General features: G+C 24.8%; 1 protein-coding gene across 2 annotated transcripts in view; it reads left to right on the forward strand.

The window, feature by feature from the left end:
- The window catches only part of LOC117171944 (metal transporter CNNM4), a 106,477-nt gene that overhangs the window by 75,558 nt on the left and 11,530 nt on the right, over positions 1-19,389 (forward strand). Inside the window, exon 13 of one of the 2 annotated variants that reach the window (XM_033359619.1) lies at positions 13,800-14,024. In XM_033359619.1, the coding sequence (XP_033215510.1) occupies positions 13,800-14,024 (225 nt within the window). The remainder of the gene's footprint in view (positions 1-13,799; positions 14,025-19,389) is intronic. The other variant, XM_033359620.1, reaches the window with a different exon arrangement.

Consider the following 19,389-nt stretch of genomic DNA (forward strand, 5'->3'; position numbering starts at 1 on the left):
TATCTAGTCGGGAGTGGTGCTGACTGAAAACAGATGATTTGGAGCGATTCGCGCGCCATCTGTTGGTCATTCTAAGGACTTATTGAACTACCCTCGTACAAGTTTTCAACAAAAGAGATGAATTTTTCACCCAAAAAGATAACTTTAACAAAATAATTCATTTTTAAATAAAATAATCAAACTTTCAAAACAAAAATAGTTGATTTTTTCAACAAATAGCTGAATTTTCAACAAAAAAAAGATGATTTTTCAACCAAGAAGATTAATTTTCTACAAAAAGACGAATTTTTAATAAAATACATAAATTTTCTTATACAAGAAAAGAGAGGTTTACAACGAAAAATGGAATAGTTACATTTTCGATTTCAAAAACTAATTTTCGAATAATAAAACGAAATTTCAACTAGTTGAATTCAACTAAAAAGGACAATTTTAAAAAAAATATTTGAATCCTCAAGCAAAATGGTGAATGATCAACAAACAATATTAATTTTTAACCCAATTAGACGAATTTTTTAGAAAGTAATTTAAATTTTTATCAAATAGTTGAATTTTCATCTTATAAATGAAAAATTTTCAACCTAAAATTTCAGATAAATAAATTTTCAACCAAAAAAAAAAAAACTTTCACCAGAAGAGTTAAACTTTCAAGTAAATAATTGAATTGTTAAACAAATAGTTTAACTTTCTGTAGTTTAATTTTTTTCCAAATTATGAATTTTCAATAAAAATGTTAATTTTTAACCAAATCGTTTAATTTACTACGAAATTGTTGAATTTTCAAACTGAAAAGGCAAGATTTTTATAAGACAGTTGAGTTTTCAACCCGAAAAGCTGAATTTTCGACAAAAAAGTTCATTTTCAGCCAAGAGAGATAAATTTTCTATTATAAAAAAGGAATTTTTAATCCAAAAGGACAAATTTTCAATAAAACAGTTGAATTTTCGATGAATTTTTAATAAAATACATGAATTAAAAAAAATGTTTGCATTGAAATATAGAATAGTTAAATTTTCACTTAAAACCTAGTTTCTAGCAACAAAAAAAGAATTTATACACCAGTTAAATTCAGCGGAAAAAGGCGAATTTTTAACAAAATAGTTGATTCCTCAAAAAAGTAAAAGATTCTCAAACAAAAATTAAGTTTTCAAGCTAAAAAGTCGTAGTTTTTGGAAAAAACAGTTGACTTTTAAATCGGAAAGAAGAATTTTAAGCAAAAACTTTTTTTTTATGAAGAAAGATAAATTTTCATCTAAAAAAGATAAATTTTCTAAAAGAAAGTTTATTTTCAATCGAGAAAAAATGATCTTTCTACTAAAAAGATGTTTTTTCAACCGAAAATGGAATCGTTCAATTTTCAGTTGAAAAAAACTAATTTTCGACAAAAATAACGAATTTTTCACTTGTTGAATTTAACTAAAAAGAGGAATTTTTAATAAAATAGTTGAATCCTCAAACTAAAAGGTGAATTTTGAACAAAATACTTTAATTTTCTATCAAATAGTTGAATTTTCAACTTATAAAAAAGAAAAATTTCAGATAATTAAATAAATTTTCAATCGAAAAAAAACTTCGAACAGAATAGTTAAACTTTCAAGTAAATTGTTTAATTTCTAACCAAACAGTGACATTTTCTGTCACTGCAGTTCAATTTAAAAAAAAGAAGGTTTAACAAAAGTGTTAATTTTCAATCAAATGGTTTAATTTACTACCCAATTTTTAACAGTTCAAGCCAAAAAGGCGAGATTTTTAGAAGATAGTTAATTTTTCAACCCTAAAAGCTGAAATTTCAACAGAAAAGTTCATTTTTACCCAAGAGAAATGAATTTTCTATTATAATAAAAAAATTTTCAACAAAAAAGTTAAAAAAATAGTTCATTTTTTACAAAATAGTTTAATTTTTAAACTACAAAATTGAATTTTCAACTAAAATAGAGGTTCACAACGGATAAGGGAATAGTTCAATTTTCAGTTAAAAATTGATTTTTCACAAAAAAAAAGGAATTATACAATAGTTAAATTTAACGGAAAAAGACGAATTTCTAACAGAATAGTTGAAACTTCAAATAAAGAGATGCATTTTCAGATAAAATGATTAATTTTACACAAAAGAAAAAACTAAGCTCCAACAAAATACTTGCATTTTTTAATAAATAGTTTCATTTCTAAACAAATAGTTTTATTGTCTTTTACAGTAGTTGAGTTTTGAATCTTCAACAAAGACAAAATGAATATTTTTAGAAACGATTTTAATTTGAAATAAAAAACGGTCAACTAAAATAGACGAATTATTAACAAAATACATGCATTTTTAACTAGAAAAGATCACTCTTCAATTGAAAATATCCATTTTGCAATAAAAAATGGAATAGTTACATTTTTAGTGAAAAAAATTATTTCTAAAAAAGAAAAAAGAAATGAATGGTAAACAAAATAGCTAAATCATCAACCAAAAAGATGATTATTTAAATAAAATAATAAATCTTTAACCCGAATATTTAACCAAAAAGGGTGGACTTTCAAACAAGAAGATTAATTTTTTCTTAATTTTTCTCATGATAATTTAATGAAAAAAAGATTTTCATCTTACATTAAAACCAATTTTCAACACAAAAGAAAAATTTTCTAATAAAAAAGATTAATTTTTAACAAAATAGTACTTAAATATTAAATGAAATAGTTGCATGTTTACGCCAAAAAATTTATTTTCCACTAACAAAGATGATATAAAATAATAAAATCCAGAATTTTTTACCAAATATTTGATTTTTCAACCAAGAAGATTAATTTTCTACCAAAAAGACGAATTTTCAAAAAATCACATGAATCTTGAACAAAATAAAAGTGATGAAGATTACTTTTCTCTCTGATTTGAGATAATTTCAGCACACAATTTAGAATTTTTAAATTAAAAAAATATCTATTTTTAAGAAGAATTGGAGTATTTAAATTTTAATTCAAGGGAAATAATTTTCATTTTTAAGAATTAATTTTCAATAAAATAACAAATTTTCCACAAACCAGTTTAATTTCATAATGAATAGGTGAATTTGCTACCAGATTGTTGAATTTTCAAGCGAAAAATACGCAATTTCTACAAAACGGTTGAATTTTCAACCCAGCAATATACATTTTTAAATAAAAATTATTTTTTAACCAATCAGTTGAACTTTCAACCCAATGGCTAATTTTTAATTAAATAAAATTAATTTTTAACATACAAAAAAAGAATTTCCAACTAAAATTATGAATCTTGAACCAAAAAATGCACTTTTAAGAAGCTATTTCAACTTACAATGAAAGCGTTAAATTTTAACGAGAAATATAGTATTTTATATTTATAAGAAGATACCAAGTAAAAATAAAAAGCAGTTGGGTTCAACCCCAAAAAAAAAAAAAAATTCAACTAAATAATTAAATCCTCTAAAAATATTTAAGTTACCGTTAAAAAAATTGCATTTTTTATCAACAAAAAAAAACGAATTTTCAATTAAAATTATGAAATTTAAAAAAAGTAACTCAATATGCAACCAACAAGCTGAATTTTCGAACTAAAAAGATGATTTTCCAACGAAAAACTTAATAGTAAAGTTGATATTTGAAAGAAAAAGATTTAATTAAAAATAATGAGCAGTTGGATTGAATCGAAAAAACGAATTTTCAACAAAATGCTTGAATCCTGAACTAAAACAGATAAACTGTCAACCAAATCATTGCAGGTTTAACCAAAACAAAATTGATCTTTTACCAAAAATACAAATTTACAACAAAATATATAAATTTTCATCCAAATAGTTAAATTTTCTATCAAAGTGTTGATTTTTTGAGTTGTAAATACAAATTTTCTACAAAACCGATGATTTTTCAACAAAAAAGTAAATTTTCAACCGAAACAGATTATTTTTTAATCAGGCTTAACACTTAATGCTTGAAAAATTTGAAAACACAATTTTTTTCATATACATGTAATTTTTATGAGCTCTTAAATAGTTTCTTTTATAGCTACAGCTTTAAAAGTTATCATTTTTGACAAATCGTTTAAACCTCTCAAAGGAATCCAGTTTTCCAATTACATTATTAAGGTTTTTTTTATTATTTCTTTCCAGCTAGTTTTCAGAAGTCTTTTGAATGCCGCAAAACTTGGACTGGTAAAATACTCGAATTGAAAAATAGATAAACAGAATTTAAAAATGATCAACCTGGACTTTATCTATTTTTTCAACTTCTTATGTAACTTTTAAAAACTTTTTTTCTAATGTTTTTATTGTCATTAGAAATTTCCGAGGTATTTGAAACAATTTTTAAAGCTAGCTAGCTAGCTAGCGTTAAAATATTTTCTTAATTTACATTTTTTATTTTCTAGAGATATAAAACTTTTTTTGTAGAAATTTTTACCAGAAAATAGTCCTCAAATATGTCAGAAAAATAGTAATTTGTATAAATTACAAAGCCTGTTTCTCTAGAAACATAATTAATTGACATGTAATTAATTTAATATTTTTAATTTTCGAATTATTTGGAATGTTTTTTATATAATTTTTATTTGCATAATTTTAGTCAATGCTCAAGAGCGGATTTTTTTTCAAATTTTTAATTTAATAATGATTTAGTTTTTTTTTTAATAGAAAAATATTACATAATTTATTGAAATTAATTTAAAAGCATGCATTTATGTTTTTCCTCCCGCTTTTCAGCTTACGCATGAGTATGAATCGGAAGAAGAAGAAGATATGACATGAATTTGTTTGAAAAAAGTACGTTATATATTTTTAAATGAGTTTTTAATGAGTCTCATAGAAAGTCAAAACTTTTGGCTCCTTTCCAGCAGCTTAGTTTTCTATAATATAATAGGGTCATACACGAAAACTTGTTAATAATTTTATAACCCTAGGTCTTAAAATATTTCAAATTTCAGACTACATACTTTTTTATGCCCCCCCCCCCCCCATCTATTATAAAAAGCCAAAGAACATTTTTCTTAACCGTATCGATATAAGACTTCAAACGCAAAAATAATCTAAAAACAGGGGAAATAAGACGTTTTTTCTCTGGAACAAGAGATTAAATAAGTATGAATAAAATTATATTGTGGATATTGTTATAAATTAAATCTGAAACGCTTTAAATTCCTAAAATTTTAAGTAAAATATTGCATTTTCAAAAAAATAGATAAATTTTTTACCAAAAAGTTGAAATTTAAACCAAATGAATGAATTTTTGATCGAGATCATTTTTTTCTTGTTACCAAAATATATGAATTTTCAACGTAACAGTTGAATTTTGAATTAAAAAAGATCGAATCTATAACCATTAATGCAATAATTACATTTGCAGTTGAAAAAGTAATTTTCAACCGAAGAAAACGAATTTTTCAAACAAAATAGTTGACTTTTCTACCAGAATCATGAATTTTTAACGAAGCAGATTTTTAACAAACAAAAAATACGAATTTTTAGCAAACAATTAAATTTTTAACCAAGAAGCATTTCTCAGTCAAGAACTCCAATTTTTTTCCTTTTATTAGCAGGAACTCAATGGAATATTTTCAGATTAAAAAATAAAGTTTTAGTGGTGAAAAAAATTTTCTGAAGCATTCTTTTTTAATGAAGAAAAAATAACTTTTTTTGGATTTGACGAAACTATCATTGATTTTTAAATAGTTGAGCAAATTTTACCCTAAGACTATTTAGTTTAATTTAGAATGGAATTCTATGATTTGAATTGTTTAAAAAACATTTTTTTGCATGTTTGCAGCTTAAAAATAAATAAAATGATAAAATTCGCGAAAATCATGAGTAGAAAAAAAATTTAATCCAACCGAATCCAAATAAGTCATTTTTTCTTGATTGAAAAATAATTCTTTTACTCAGCAGGATTTTTCCAAATATTTTTCACTTTTTTATTCTTACTTACTATCTAAAACAGTACACTTAAAAAAATTGTACAATTTTTGTAATCATAGAATAAATTTTAAAAATTTCCAAAGTTTAAAAAACTTTTCGGCACCACTAAAACTTTTTATTTTAATTTGCAAAAATGGTAGTGAGTTTCATTCACCAAGAAGAGAAAATTGAAGAGCTCCCATTTTTGAAATTAAAGTCTTGATTTTTAAACGCCACCCTGATGGAACTTTTGTTAAAAGAGATGAATTTTCAACCAAGAAAGAAAAAAAATTATAGAAAAGTTGTTGAATTTGTAGGTCAAAAAACGAATTTTCTACAAAACAGTTGAATATTCAACCCGAAAGTAGGAATTTTGAACAAAATTCTTAAATTTTCAACAAAATTATTAAATTTGTAACCAAGAAAGATGAATTTTCAAAAAAAAAGTTTTTAGACTAAAGATTAATAATAGTTTAAATGAGTATTGGCATTTATTTTTAATACTTTCAAATTCGAAGATTTGCAAACTGAAAATGTTGCTTAGAAAATGAAGGTAGTTTTCCACTGCTCGCTTTTTCATTTCGGATTACACACTTTTAAATGCAGACTATACGTGTCGAATTTAGCAAAATTTTATGTTTTGTTTATCATCGACCAACACTGTTAGAGATTTAAATAGAGTTGTTTCAAAAGCTTTATTATTCCTAATTTTTTTTACGTCCTGGATTGTAAAATCTCTAAAAATAAACACTTTTATCCCTAGAAATCTTTTAAGTCCCTTGAAATCCTCGGAGATTTAATAAAATCCTTAAATTCTGTAAAAATCCTCAAAATAACTTTAGATCCCCTGAATATTTGGAAAATTTAAAAATCCATTTAAGTAAAGGAGGAATAAATCATTGGAAATCTTTTGAATATAAATTTAAATTCAACCTATTTAAGTTCTCTAAAAAAAAAACATTGAAATCCTTAAAAAAATCTTTTAAAATTGTGAAATTTCCTGAAGTGCCTTAAAATCCCTCGAAATCTTCAGAATCGCTAGGAATTCTTCGACAGTCAATTTAATTAATTTTTTTTCTTCAAAATTTCACTGAAAATGCTTTGAAATCTTTGGAAATCCTGCAGAATTGTTTTAAAAACCTTTAAATTGTTGATATCTCCTGAAATCCTTAAGAATTTCTTAAAATCCCTTGAAATATTTGTAAAATTAAAGAAATCCATTAAACAAGGGAGATATAAATCATTTTGAAACACCTTGAATATAAATTAAATTCTACTTATTCATTAAAAAAGTTCTCTGAAAAAAATTTGTATCCCTAGAAATCTTTGAAGTACCTTGAAATCCTTGAAGCTTTAATAAAATCTTTAAATCTTGTGCCTGAAATACTTTAAAATCCCTCGAAATCATTGGAACTGCTAGGAATCTCTTTACATTTAACATAATTTTTTCCAGAAATTTAATAAAAATCTTTTGAAATCTTTGGAAATCCTCAAAAATATTTGGAAATTATACCAAATTCTTTGAGATCCCTTGACATCTTTGAAAAACGTGAAAATCCTCTAAAATCAATTAAAATCCTTTTAAATCTTGTGCCTGAAATACCTTGAAATCCCTCGAAATCACTGGGAGTGTTAGGAATCTCTCGACATTTAATTTAATTTTTCCCAAACTTCACTAAAAATCTTTTGATATCTTTGGAAACCCTAAAAAATATTTGGAAATTATATGGAAATCCTTGTAGATTTAATAAAATCCTTAAATCTGGTGAAATTCCTTACCATTTTTTAAATCCCGTGAAATCTTTGGAATGGCTAAAAATCCCTTGAAATCTTACTTAATTTATTTTCAAAAGTTCACAAGAAATCCTTTAAAACATATTTGGAAATCCTGTAAAATTTTTTGAAATCCCTTAACATCTTTGAAACACGTAAAAATCCTTTTTAAAGTGTTTCAAAATTCCTTAGAATCCGTGAAAGTATTTCTAATCCTTTGAAAGCCACGATAAACTCTTAAAATTTGTTGAAATATTGGAAATCCCTTGAAATCCTGGTAGATTTAATAAAATCCTTCAATCTTGTGAAATTCCTTACAATACTTTAAAATTCCCTGAAATCTGTGGATTCTCTTGAAATCCCTTGAAATCTTACTTCATTTATTTTCCAATGTTCACTAGAAATCATTTGAAATATATTTGTAAATCCTACTAAATTCTTTGAAATTTCTTGGCATCTTTGAAAAACGTAAAAATCCTCTTTAAAGTATTTCAAAATTCCTTAGAATCCGTGAAAATATTTCTAATTCTTTGAAAGCCGATGAAATCTTTTAAAATTTGTTGAAATATTGGAGACCCCCTGAAATCCTTATAGATTTAATAAAATCCTTAAATCTTGTGAAATTCCGTACAATATTTAAAAATCCCGTGAAAACTTTGGAATTGCTTGAAATCTTACTTAATTTATTTTCAAAAGTTCACAAGAAATCCTTTAAAACATATTTGGAAATCCTGCAACATTTTTTGAAATCCCTTAACATCTTTGAAACACGTAAAAATCCTTTTTAAAGTGTTTCAAAATTCCTTAGAATCCGTGAAAGTATTTCTAATTCTTTGAAAACCACGATTAAATCTTTCAAAATTTGTTGAAATATTGGAAATCCCTTGAAATCCTGGTAGATGTAATAAAATCCTTCAATCTTGTCAAATTCCTTACAATACTTTCAAATCCCGTGAAATCTGTGGATTCTCTTGAAATCCCTTGAAATCTTACTTAATTTATTTTCCAATATTCACTAGAAATCAATTAAAATATGTTTGTAAATCCTACAAAATTCTTTGAGATCCCTTGACATCTTTGAAAAACGTGAAAATCCTCTAAAATCACTTAAAATCCTTTGAAATCTTTGTAAACTTTAAAGGTCCATTAAAAAAAGGAGGTATAAATCATTTGAAATACCTTGAATATAAATTAAATTCAACTTATTTATTCAAATTCTCTGAAAAAATGTATATCGCTAGAAATCTCTGAAATCGCTACAAATCCTCGAAATTTAATCTACTTTAACTTTTTTCGAAATTTCACTAAAAATCCTTTGAAATCCTACCTCATTTTTTGGAATCCCCTAAAATTGTTTTTATCTCTTAAAATAATTTAGAATCTCTTGAAATCCTTTGAAAGCTTTGTAAAATATAACCCTCAAAGTGCGTACATGGTAGAAATCACGGTAAAGTGCATCGTGGGTGATCTATACCCCAGCGTATTTAATAATGTATTGTTTAACCCCGATTGAATATTTTGTTACAATAAAATTATTCTATGTAGTTTAAGGTATCTGTTATAAGATAGAGTTGATTTTATAGTCATTTATTTTAAGTTTGTCAAAAAAATTATGGAAGAAAGGTGAATAAATGTTTTTTTTTTAATTAAATTTTACTTAAATTTATGGCTATACTTTTCAAATAGTGTACTTTCATAAAAAAATATTGGAACATGGGTGCTTTCAAAAAAGATATTTATTTGCATAGTCAAAAAGTCAATTTTATGATAAAATGATTAATCAGATTTTTTGCTTTTAAATCGATTTATTATTATAAAAATTGAGGAGCTTTGACATGTAATACTATAAAAATACGAGAAATTGGAAAAAGAGACGTATAACTGTATTTTAACAATTATATTTTATTCAACACATCCACAGTCTGCTCTCGCATGACGCGCTGCCGTAGGTTATAAGCCATCTACAAAGAAAAAATGTGTGAAATAATAAAAAAAAATTATTTCACTTCATACGGTATACTTAAGTTAGAAAGTAAACAAAAATCAATAAAATTTCAACAACAAATTTAGCTTCAAAATTACTTTTTCACTCACTAAGTGCACACTGGGTGTTTCAGACCCCACGATTTTGTTAACTCCACTTTCAGCATCTGCTGCTAGTAGAATGACGCTTGACGCAGTATGCTGAAGCTGAACGACTTTACTTACTCTTAGTGTCTCCAACTAAAGCTAGATGGCGACTCTTGCTCAATTTTTTCGAAATATATATCTTGAATATAAATTAAATTCAACTTATTTATTAAAGTTCTTTGAAAAAGTGTGAATCCCTTGAAATCTTTGACGTCCCCTGAAATCCTTGGAGATTTAATAAAATCCTTAAATTCTGTGAAATTCTGCGAAATGACTTAAAACCCATGCATTTTTGGAAAACGTAAAAATCCATTAAAGAAAGGAAGGTATAGATCATTTGAAATCCATTGAAATCCTTTAAATTTGATATAATTTGTAATCCATTGATTATGCAATAAATTAAACTTGTTCCTTGTAGACTCAATAAAAACTTTAAATCTGGAAATTTAGTTTAATATAATGTTTTTCCAAATTCCACTAGAATTCTGTTAAAATCCTAAAAATCCTTCGAAACTTTTTATCTCTTGCAATCCCTGCGAATTTGATATAATTTTTAATTCCTTGAATATACAATACATTAAACTTATTCCTTGGCGATTTAATAAAAACCTTAAATGCTTAGGAAATGCTACAAAAGTCTTTGAAATCCCTTGAAGATTTAAGAGATTCTTTTAAAGACCTTAAAATCCGTGAAAGTTCCTCGAAATTGATTGAAATCCTCGGGGATACCTTAAATTCTCCTGATACGTCTGGAAATCTTTAAAATCCCATGGAATTTTTATGAAATCTAACGAAATCGCTTGAAATCCGTGGAAATGATCTGTAATTCCCTGAAATTCGTTAAAATCATACGTTAAATATTTATATATCTTTAAATCTTTATATAAATAAATCATTGGATACTTTATCGATTTTTGGCAATAATTCTTTAAATATTTTATTTATTTTATTTATTTTATTTTCTCCAATGACTTTTCTAGAATTACGAAAAAAATAATAAGAAATTCATTATAGAAAACTAATTCATTTCTTCATTAAAGATTGCATTTTTGAAGCTCTACTTTTTACTCCCTAGGGAGTGAAAAGTGACGTCAAAGGTAAATAATGAAAATTATACATCTATTCGCTCGCATTTTACGATAATCAGACTCCTCAACGTAAAAACTGTAAGTAAATTTTAGTTGCAGTAGAGATCCTCTAGGTAGAGTTCGGCCACAACTTCCCACTGTTTTGATTAGCTACGATTAAACCGGAACCAGAAGTGATATAAAGCGCGCTATTTTTAAACCAAATTTTGCAATAAATTTAGAATTAAGAAAAAAACTATTCCATTTGGTGTTGAAAAGTTAGTTTTGTTAGTTAAAAATTCAAGTATTTTGAATAAATACGTCTTTTTTAGAAGAAAATTAATCTTGTTAGGAAAATTGAACTGTTTTGTTAAAATTTTGTTTTTTGGGTTAAAAAATCATTTTTTCAATTGAAAATTTTCAAGGAAGGTCCGCAAAAATTCGTATTTTTGCACACGATTGGAACCCGAAATATTTCATTTTTATCATTCTTGTATTTTGTTAAATTTAGTATTATTTTGGTAGAAAATTAATCTTCTTGGTTACAATATTTTTGTTGAAAACTCGTTCTTTGTTTGATTGAACAGTAATTTTTTAAATGTTAATTTAATTATTCGACATTTGGTTGAAAATTGATCTTTTATAGTTGAAAGTTCAATTTTTTGGTTAAAAATTAATGTATTTTGTCCAAGGCTAATTTTTTTGGCAAAAGATTAAGGTTCGTAGTAGAAAATTAATTTTTTTTGGGTGAAAGGTACATTACTTTTTTATTAAAAATGTATTTCTTTCGTTGACAATTGATTTATTTAGTGGAAAATGCGCCTTTTTTGGTGAAACATTAATATTTTTGATTAAAAATTTATTTCTTTGGTTGGAAGTTCAGCTATATCCTGGACAATTTATTTTTTGGATAAAAATTATTTTTCGTTTATTTGTTAAAAACGGAACTATTTTATTGTAAATTCTTTATTTGTTGTTTGAAAATAATTTCCATGATTAAAAATTAACGTTCCATTTTTGGTTGAAAATTAATCTTTTTTTAGTTGAAAATTCAACTGTTTAGTTAAAAATTCATGTTTTTTGTAGAAAATTAATGTTTATGGCTGAGACTTAATCTTTTTGCTTGAAAATTCGTCTTTTTTGGTAGAAAATTAATCTTTTAGTCTATTTGATTTTAAGTTCAAAAGTTACTTTTTTTCTTGTAGAAAATGAATGTTCGTTATTAGAAATTCATTTTGTTCGGTAGAAAATTTATTTTTCTGGTTAAAAATGCATACATTTTCTCAGAGATATGTCTTTTTTGGTGAAAAATGTATCTTTTTGATTTGAATTTCAACCAATTTGTTACAAATTCTTTTTTTTTTGTACACAAAATTCAAAATTTTAGTTCAAACTCATCTTTTTTTCTTGCCGATTAAGTAGAAAATTTTGTTTAATCTATATTTTTAAGTTTGACATTGAAATTTTTGGTTGAAAAGTCGTAATTATCGATTCAAAATTAATTTTTTTACCAAAGAAATGTACTATTTCTCCTTTGGTTTAAAATATATAATTTACTTTATTTTAAGTTGAAAATTCCACTTTCTTGATAGAAAATTAATCTTTTTGGTTGAAGATTCATCATTTTAGTAAAAAATTAATTTTTTTTCATTGAAAATGAATTTTCTTAAAATGGAAATATAAATATTCCATTTTTGTTTGAAAATTCGTATTTTTTGTTAAAATAACTAAAAATTACCAAAAAAAAAATTAATATTTTTTCGAAAATTTTTTAAAACATTAAAAATTTTATTTTGGTTCATTTATGGTAATTTACAAGATTTGCCTGTAAAATTACAATAATTGAACGAAAATTTACGGAAATATATAGACATTTTGAAATTAAATTTTAAGCAATTTATGGTAAGTTACCATAAATTACCTGTAATATTAACCAAGATCACTATCAAATTTCATAAATTTCGGGAAATTTTTAAAATGTTAAAATTTGAATTTTGGGTAATTTATAGTAATTAACCATATTTACTTGTAAAATTACCGAAAATTTTCATAAATTTCCGATAATTAAAAAAAAAAATTAATTGAATTTTTTGTAATTTATGGTAATGAATACCATAAATTACCGTAAACGACTGAAAATTTGTAAAAATGTTAAAAATTGAGTTTTGTGTCATTTTTGGTAAGGTACCATAAATTACCTGTGATATTAACATAGATTACCCAAAAATTTAATAATTTTTCGGAAAAATTTTCAAATGTTTAAAATTGAATTTTGGTTAATTTATAATAGTTACCTGTAAAATTACCATAAATGAGCGAAAATGTCCAGAAATATATAGACATTTTGAAATTGAATTTTGAGAAATTTATGGTAAGTTAACATAAATTACCTGTAATATTAACCAAGATCACCATAAAATTTCATAAATTTTCAGAAAAGTTTTAATTGTTAAAAATAGAATTTTTTGTAATGTATGGTTTTAAGTGACCGGAAATGGAAATTTACGATGGTAATTATCACCATAAATTACCGTAAATGACTGGACATTTATAAAAATGTTAAAAGTTGAATTTTGTATAATTTGTGGTAATTTACCATTATTACTTGTAAAATTACTACAAATGAGCGAAAATTTTAATAAATTTCAAGACATTTATAGGCATTTTTAAATTGAATTTTAGGAATTTTATGTGCATAATATACTATTTTGCACTACTTGTTTATTTGAAAACCAATTTTTGTCTTATTTAAAAAAGTTACTTTTTTACTAATATCTTATTTATTTTAAATAATACTCTTTTCTTCAGAAAGATACTTTTTTAGTTCCTAGAGCACTTCGAAGCCTGAATATGAAAGTTTAAATAGAAAGAAATCTTTGTGAATGTCCCTATTGAATAGCGATTATTCGATTAATTTTTAAATTCACTCGATCCATTTTGATTTCAGCTGCTACATTCTTTGGACGAGGATGATCGCAGCGTACCAGAATCTCCGATTTTACCAAAAGATAAAATTTTCGACCAAGTGATTGAGGATCAACAGCAGACACCATTTCATAAGGTGACATCTTTACCCGTGCTTCAGCCTGTGAGCGCTAGCCCAATCACAAATTCCAAATTTGTTTCACCTCGCAGTGATAACAATGGAACAATAAAAAGCTCGCCCATTAAGGTCATTTGATATAACTAATATTTTTCATTCCATCCGCTTATCTAGTTTATAGAACTAATCTTGCAGAATATTTATATATTTAATTTAAAACTAGGCTGTCTACCTGACAGAGAAATGGCTGAGAATTTTTTCAGACAGGAAAAATCACAGTGAATTAATTTGTTTACCGAGAATTTTATAAATTTTTCGGAGAAAAATCTATACAGGCCCTTGATATACAAAAAAATGTATATCAAATTATCATATTATCAGACCTCGGACTCACAAGTTTATAGACACTATTTTTCAGCGATAACACTATTTTTCTTCTATTTTGAAAAAATGACATTCCGTTATTTCTTTACTTTGCATTGAAATATATTTTTGAACTTCTTCGCGCATTATACCAGAACACAAACAATATAATAGTTGTTATTTGAAGGAAGAAAATATTTTCATTTCAAAATTAAAAATAGTTTAATTAAACTAAAAAGGAGGATTTATCAAGAAAATAGTTGAATCCTCAACCAAAACAGATTAATTTTCAAGAAAAAAGTTCAATTATCAGTCGAGCAGATAAATAAGCTTACCACAAAATAGTTGAATTTTTAACCAAACAATACATTTTTAAGATGGAAGATTAATTTTCTACTTATACCGGGAAAGACGAATTTTTGATGGACTACATACATTCTGAATCAAGTAGTTTAATTTCCCTCCAAGGAGATTAATTTTGTATCAGAAAGTTGAATTTTCAACAAATTATAGGTATAAATTTTCAACTAAAATGAATGTATGTTATTTGCGTTTCTTACGCTGATGACCCTGATATTATTTTTATAATTTTGAACAATTTAGAAAAGTGATTTCTTCCGAATTCTTTTTTTTTTTACATTAATTTCTTTGTTTAAAATTTAGTCTCTTTTTGAAAATGTAACTACTTTGTTGAAAATCATTTTTCTGTTTTACTAAAAATTAAACTATTTCAGTAGATAATTTAACAGTTTTGCTAAAGTCCGTTGTTTTTTTTTTGTATTAAGAATTAGATTTTTAACGGAAAATTCAACTATTCTATTTTTGGTTGAAAATTGATGTTTTTAATTAAAAATATTAAACCATTCATTTAAACATTTATATGCTTTATGGAAAATTCGTCTTTTTTATAGAAAATTAATCTTTATGGTTAAAAATTTAACTTTTTAGTAGGTATGAAATTAACATATTCCAGTAGGTAATTTAACTATTTGGCAGATAATCCGTTTTTTTTTTTATTATTAAGTATTAGATTTTTGACGGAAATTTTAACTATTTGGTTGAAAATTGATATTTTTATTTAAAAATTAAACTGTTGGTTTGAAAATGTATGTACTTTGTAGAAAATTAATCTTTATAATTAAAAATTTATCTTTTTGGTAGGTATGAAATTCACCTTTTCTAGATAAAAATTCATAATTTTAGTTGGAAATTCATGAGTTTGGTTGAAAATTAATGTCTCCAACTGAAAAGTTAACTCTTACATTTTTGGTTGAAAATTGAAGTTTTCTAGTTAAAAATTCAATAATATGGCTAAAAATTTGTCTTTTTTAATTAAAAATTCAACTATTCTGTTCAAAATTCACGTATTTTGTTTAAAAAAATCGATTTTTTGTTGTAGAAATATATATATATATATATTTTTTTTTTAAGTTAATCTCCTTGTTCAAAAACTCTTCATATAGGTGAAAAATTCCAGTATTCCAATTATATATTTATTATTTTAGTGGAAATTTCATCTTTTAGGTTGGAAATAAAATTAATTAGTTGAAAATTAAAATCATTTGTTAAAAATTATTTTATTGTTAAAGATTAATTATTTTAATTCAAAGTTCATTTCTTTGTTAGAAAAAGGATGTAACTACTTCGTTGAAAATCATTTTTTTGTTTTTTACTAAAAATTGAACTATTACAGTAGATAATTTAACCATTTTGCTAAAAATCCGTTTTTTTTTTTTATTTTTTGAAGAATTATAATTTTAACGGAAAATTCGACTATTCTATTTTTGGTTGAAAATTGATATTTTTTATTAAAAAATTAAACTATTCGTTTGAAAATATATGTACTTTGTACAAAATTCGTCTTTTTTGTAGAAAATTAATCTTTATAATTAAGAATTCATCTTTTTGTTAAGTATAGAATTCACCTTTTCTGGTTAAAGATTCATAATTTTAGTTGGAAATTCAAGAGTTTGGTTTAAAATTAATGTCTCCAACTGAAAAGTTAACTGTATTTTTGGTCGAAAATTGATGTTTTTCTAGTTTAATATTCAATAAAAATGGTTCTTTTTTAATTAAAAATTGAACTATTCTGTTGAAAATTCACGCATTTTGTTTAAAAAATCGATTTTTTGTTGTAGAAAAAATATATATATATTTTTTTAAATTTAATCTCCTTGTTAAAAAATTCTTCTTTTCGGTGAAAAATTCAAGTATTCCAAATATATATTTATTATTTTAGTTAAAAGTTCATCTTTTAGGTTGGAATTAAATTACTTGCTTGAAAGTTAAAACTATTTGTTAAAAATTAATTTTTTTTTTTATTATTTTGTTGAAACATTGTTTCTTTTTTGTTGAAATTCTTTTTTTTTTTTTAATTAAAAATTTAACTATTGTTCCAGTTTAATATTCCATATTTCTAGTTAAAAATTATTCTCTTTGGTTGAAAATTCATCTTTTTTGGTTGAACATAGATTTTTTTGACTTAAAACCTAATTATTTCAGTTTTGGTTAACAATTTATCTTTTTTAGTGAAAATTAACTTTTTTTGGTTGAAAATTCAACTATTTGGTTGAATATTTTTCTTCTTTAATTGAAAATTTAAGTATTTTGTTAAAAATTCATGTATTTTAAATTCAACTATTTCAGTTGAAGATTTATTATTTTAGTTGAAAACTCATCTTATTGGTTTAAAATGAAACTATTCCGGTTAAAGATTAAACACTTTGGTTGAAAATTCATTCGTTAGATTAAAAATAAAGTTTTTGAAACTTCTAACTATTCCATTTTTCCATTTGAAAATCCTTTTTTTTTTTAGTTCAAAATTCAACTATTTAGTTGAATATTTTTCTTCTTTAATTGAAAATTTAAGTATTTTATTGGAAATATTTATTCTTGTGCAGAAAATTAATCTTTTCGTTTGAAAATTATTCCTATTCTTTAAAAATTCATCTTTTTCGTTTAAAATTCAAGTATTCCAGTAAAATATTCATAATTTTAGTTGAAAATTCATTTTTTTTAATACAACTATTTCAGTTGAAGATTCATTGTTTTAGTTGAAAACTCAAAATATTGATTTTAAATTCAACTATTCCAATTAAAGATTTATCATTTTAACTGAAAATTTAGTAGTTCGATTGAAAATTAATTTTTTTACCCTTCAACTATTCTATGTTATTTTGATAATCTATTTTTTTTTAAACAGCAATTGATAATTGTTTGACAAATTTTGGAATTTTCAATCCGCAAAGACGAATTTTCTACAAAATTTCAACCTAAGAAACGAATTTTTAACAGAGCAGTTAAAACAAATAGCTGAATTTTTAACCAAAATATCATAATTTTTTTATTGGTACTGGCTTTTGAAGACTCTCAAACCTGTAATTTTTCTCAATAAAAATTTTAATATTTAATTTTTTATTGAAATTTAATCTTTTTTGACTTTAAAATTCATGTGTTTTATTGAAAATTGAACCTTTGAAAATTTAATTTTTGGTTTGAAACTGATTTATTTTCGTTAAAAATGCATGTACTTTTTAAATTCATTTTTTGGTTGAAGATTCATCGTTTTAATTGAACAGTTCATGTTTGGCTGGTATTTGATTTTTTTTAGATAAAAATTCATGATTTCAGTTGACATTTAATTTTTTCAACTGAAATTTTAATTCCAATTTTAAGTAAAAATTAATCTTTTTAGTTAAAAATTCACTTTATTAATAGAAAATTAATAATTTTGATTGAAAATTGCACTACTGGATGGAAAGTTGAACTACTTTATTAAAAATTCGATATATTTAGCTGAACACTTCATTTACTTAATTCATTATTTTGTTTATGAATTAATTTTTTCAATTTAAAATTTAACCACTATTATTTTTTCAATTTAACTATTTGACCACAATTTTTGGTCTCTGAAGTGAGTCAGAGACCTGTAGATTAATTAATTTCGACACCAAAACGACCTGAATTCTTTGATTAGAACGTCTACCCTGTTTAAGTGAAACTCTTTAATAGCCCTCCCTTCTATAGCCCTTTTGAGAATTGACGCCGCCCCGCAGAAACTTCCTGGAATCTCCGGTTTTCACTCAGGCGTGAACAAAACAAAAGCGGAGCGAGCTATAATGAGTTAGTTCCCACCCACCGTCAGCCCCAAAATCGGCGCTATAGAAGAGTTTCACTGTAATTTGTTCTTAATATTGTAAAATATTGTACAAATTTTTGAACACTTCAAATTTCCAGTAATTTAGCAATTTTCTATAAATGTTCATCAATTTTGGATATTTAGAAATTTTTAAAACTTTTGGGATTTCTTCAAAAAAGCTTAAGATACCTTAAATTTTGGTAAATTTTCACTCAGTTACGAATTTACCGTAAATTTTTTGGTAATTTTCGATAATTTTACCATAAATTGACATCGTATCTTCGGTTTGTTTATGGCTCGACTTCGACTCGTTTTCAGCTCGCCTTCAATCGCCTACTTTTCGCGCTTGTAGCACAATATAATATCATTTAAATTAGGTATCAGTATAAAAGATAAAAATTCGTTCGCTTTCGCGGTTGAGAAGACTCCGCCAGACTGACTCTGTTCTTTTGCTGAATTCAGTCTCGCTCGATAATGATCCACATTGTTGGGTCAACTGCCGATCTTGACAAGGCGGTAAATTCAAAAACATAATCTTAAGGGCATGTGACACAACTAAATTCCTATATTACCGACCTAACTTTTTCAGTTCACTGAATGTTTTTTTGAACCTTAGAACTTTTTTTGTAAATAAAATATCGAGCTGAAACTTTGGAAAATGTATAAGTGTACAATAAAGTACGTTTAGGTACTGCATTTTGGTAGGAACTTCACTGAAAATTATTTTATCTTTTTTCTGAACCTCAACATTTTTTGAACGTTCCAACTTTTTTTCTACATAAAATATCGGTCTCAAACTTTGAGACATGCAAGAGCCGAACGAAAAGCCGAAAGAAAACGTTGTACACGAAAATACGAACCCTCTAGAGCCTCGCCTAGTGGCCGCCAGGTTTTGTATTTTCGTGTACAACGTTACCGGCTGATGCCGTTGGAATTGATTGTTAAAATATATTTTTTTACATCTTTTATTATTAAGCTTTGTACTTAAACGTA

This window comes from Belonocnema kinseyi, chromosome 4 (genome assembly GCF_010883055.1).
Source record: "Belonocnema kinseyi isolate 2016_QV_RU_SX_M_011 chromosome 4, B_treatae_v1, whole genome shotgun sequence".
In the NCBI taxonomy this organism is placed as follows: domain Eukaryota; kingdom Metazoa; phylum Arthropoda; class Insecta; order Hymenoptera; family Cynipidae; genus Belonocnema; species Belonocnema kinseyi.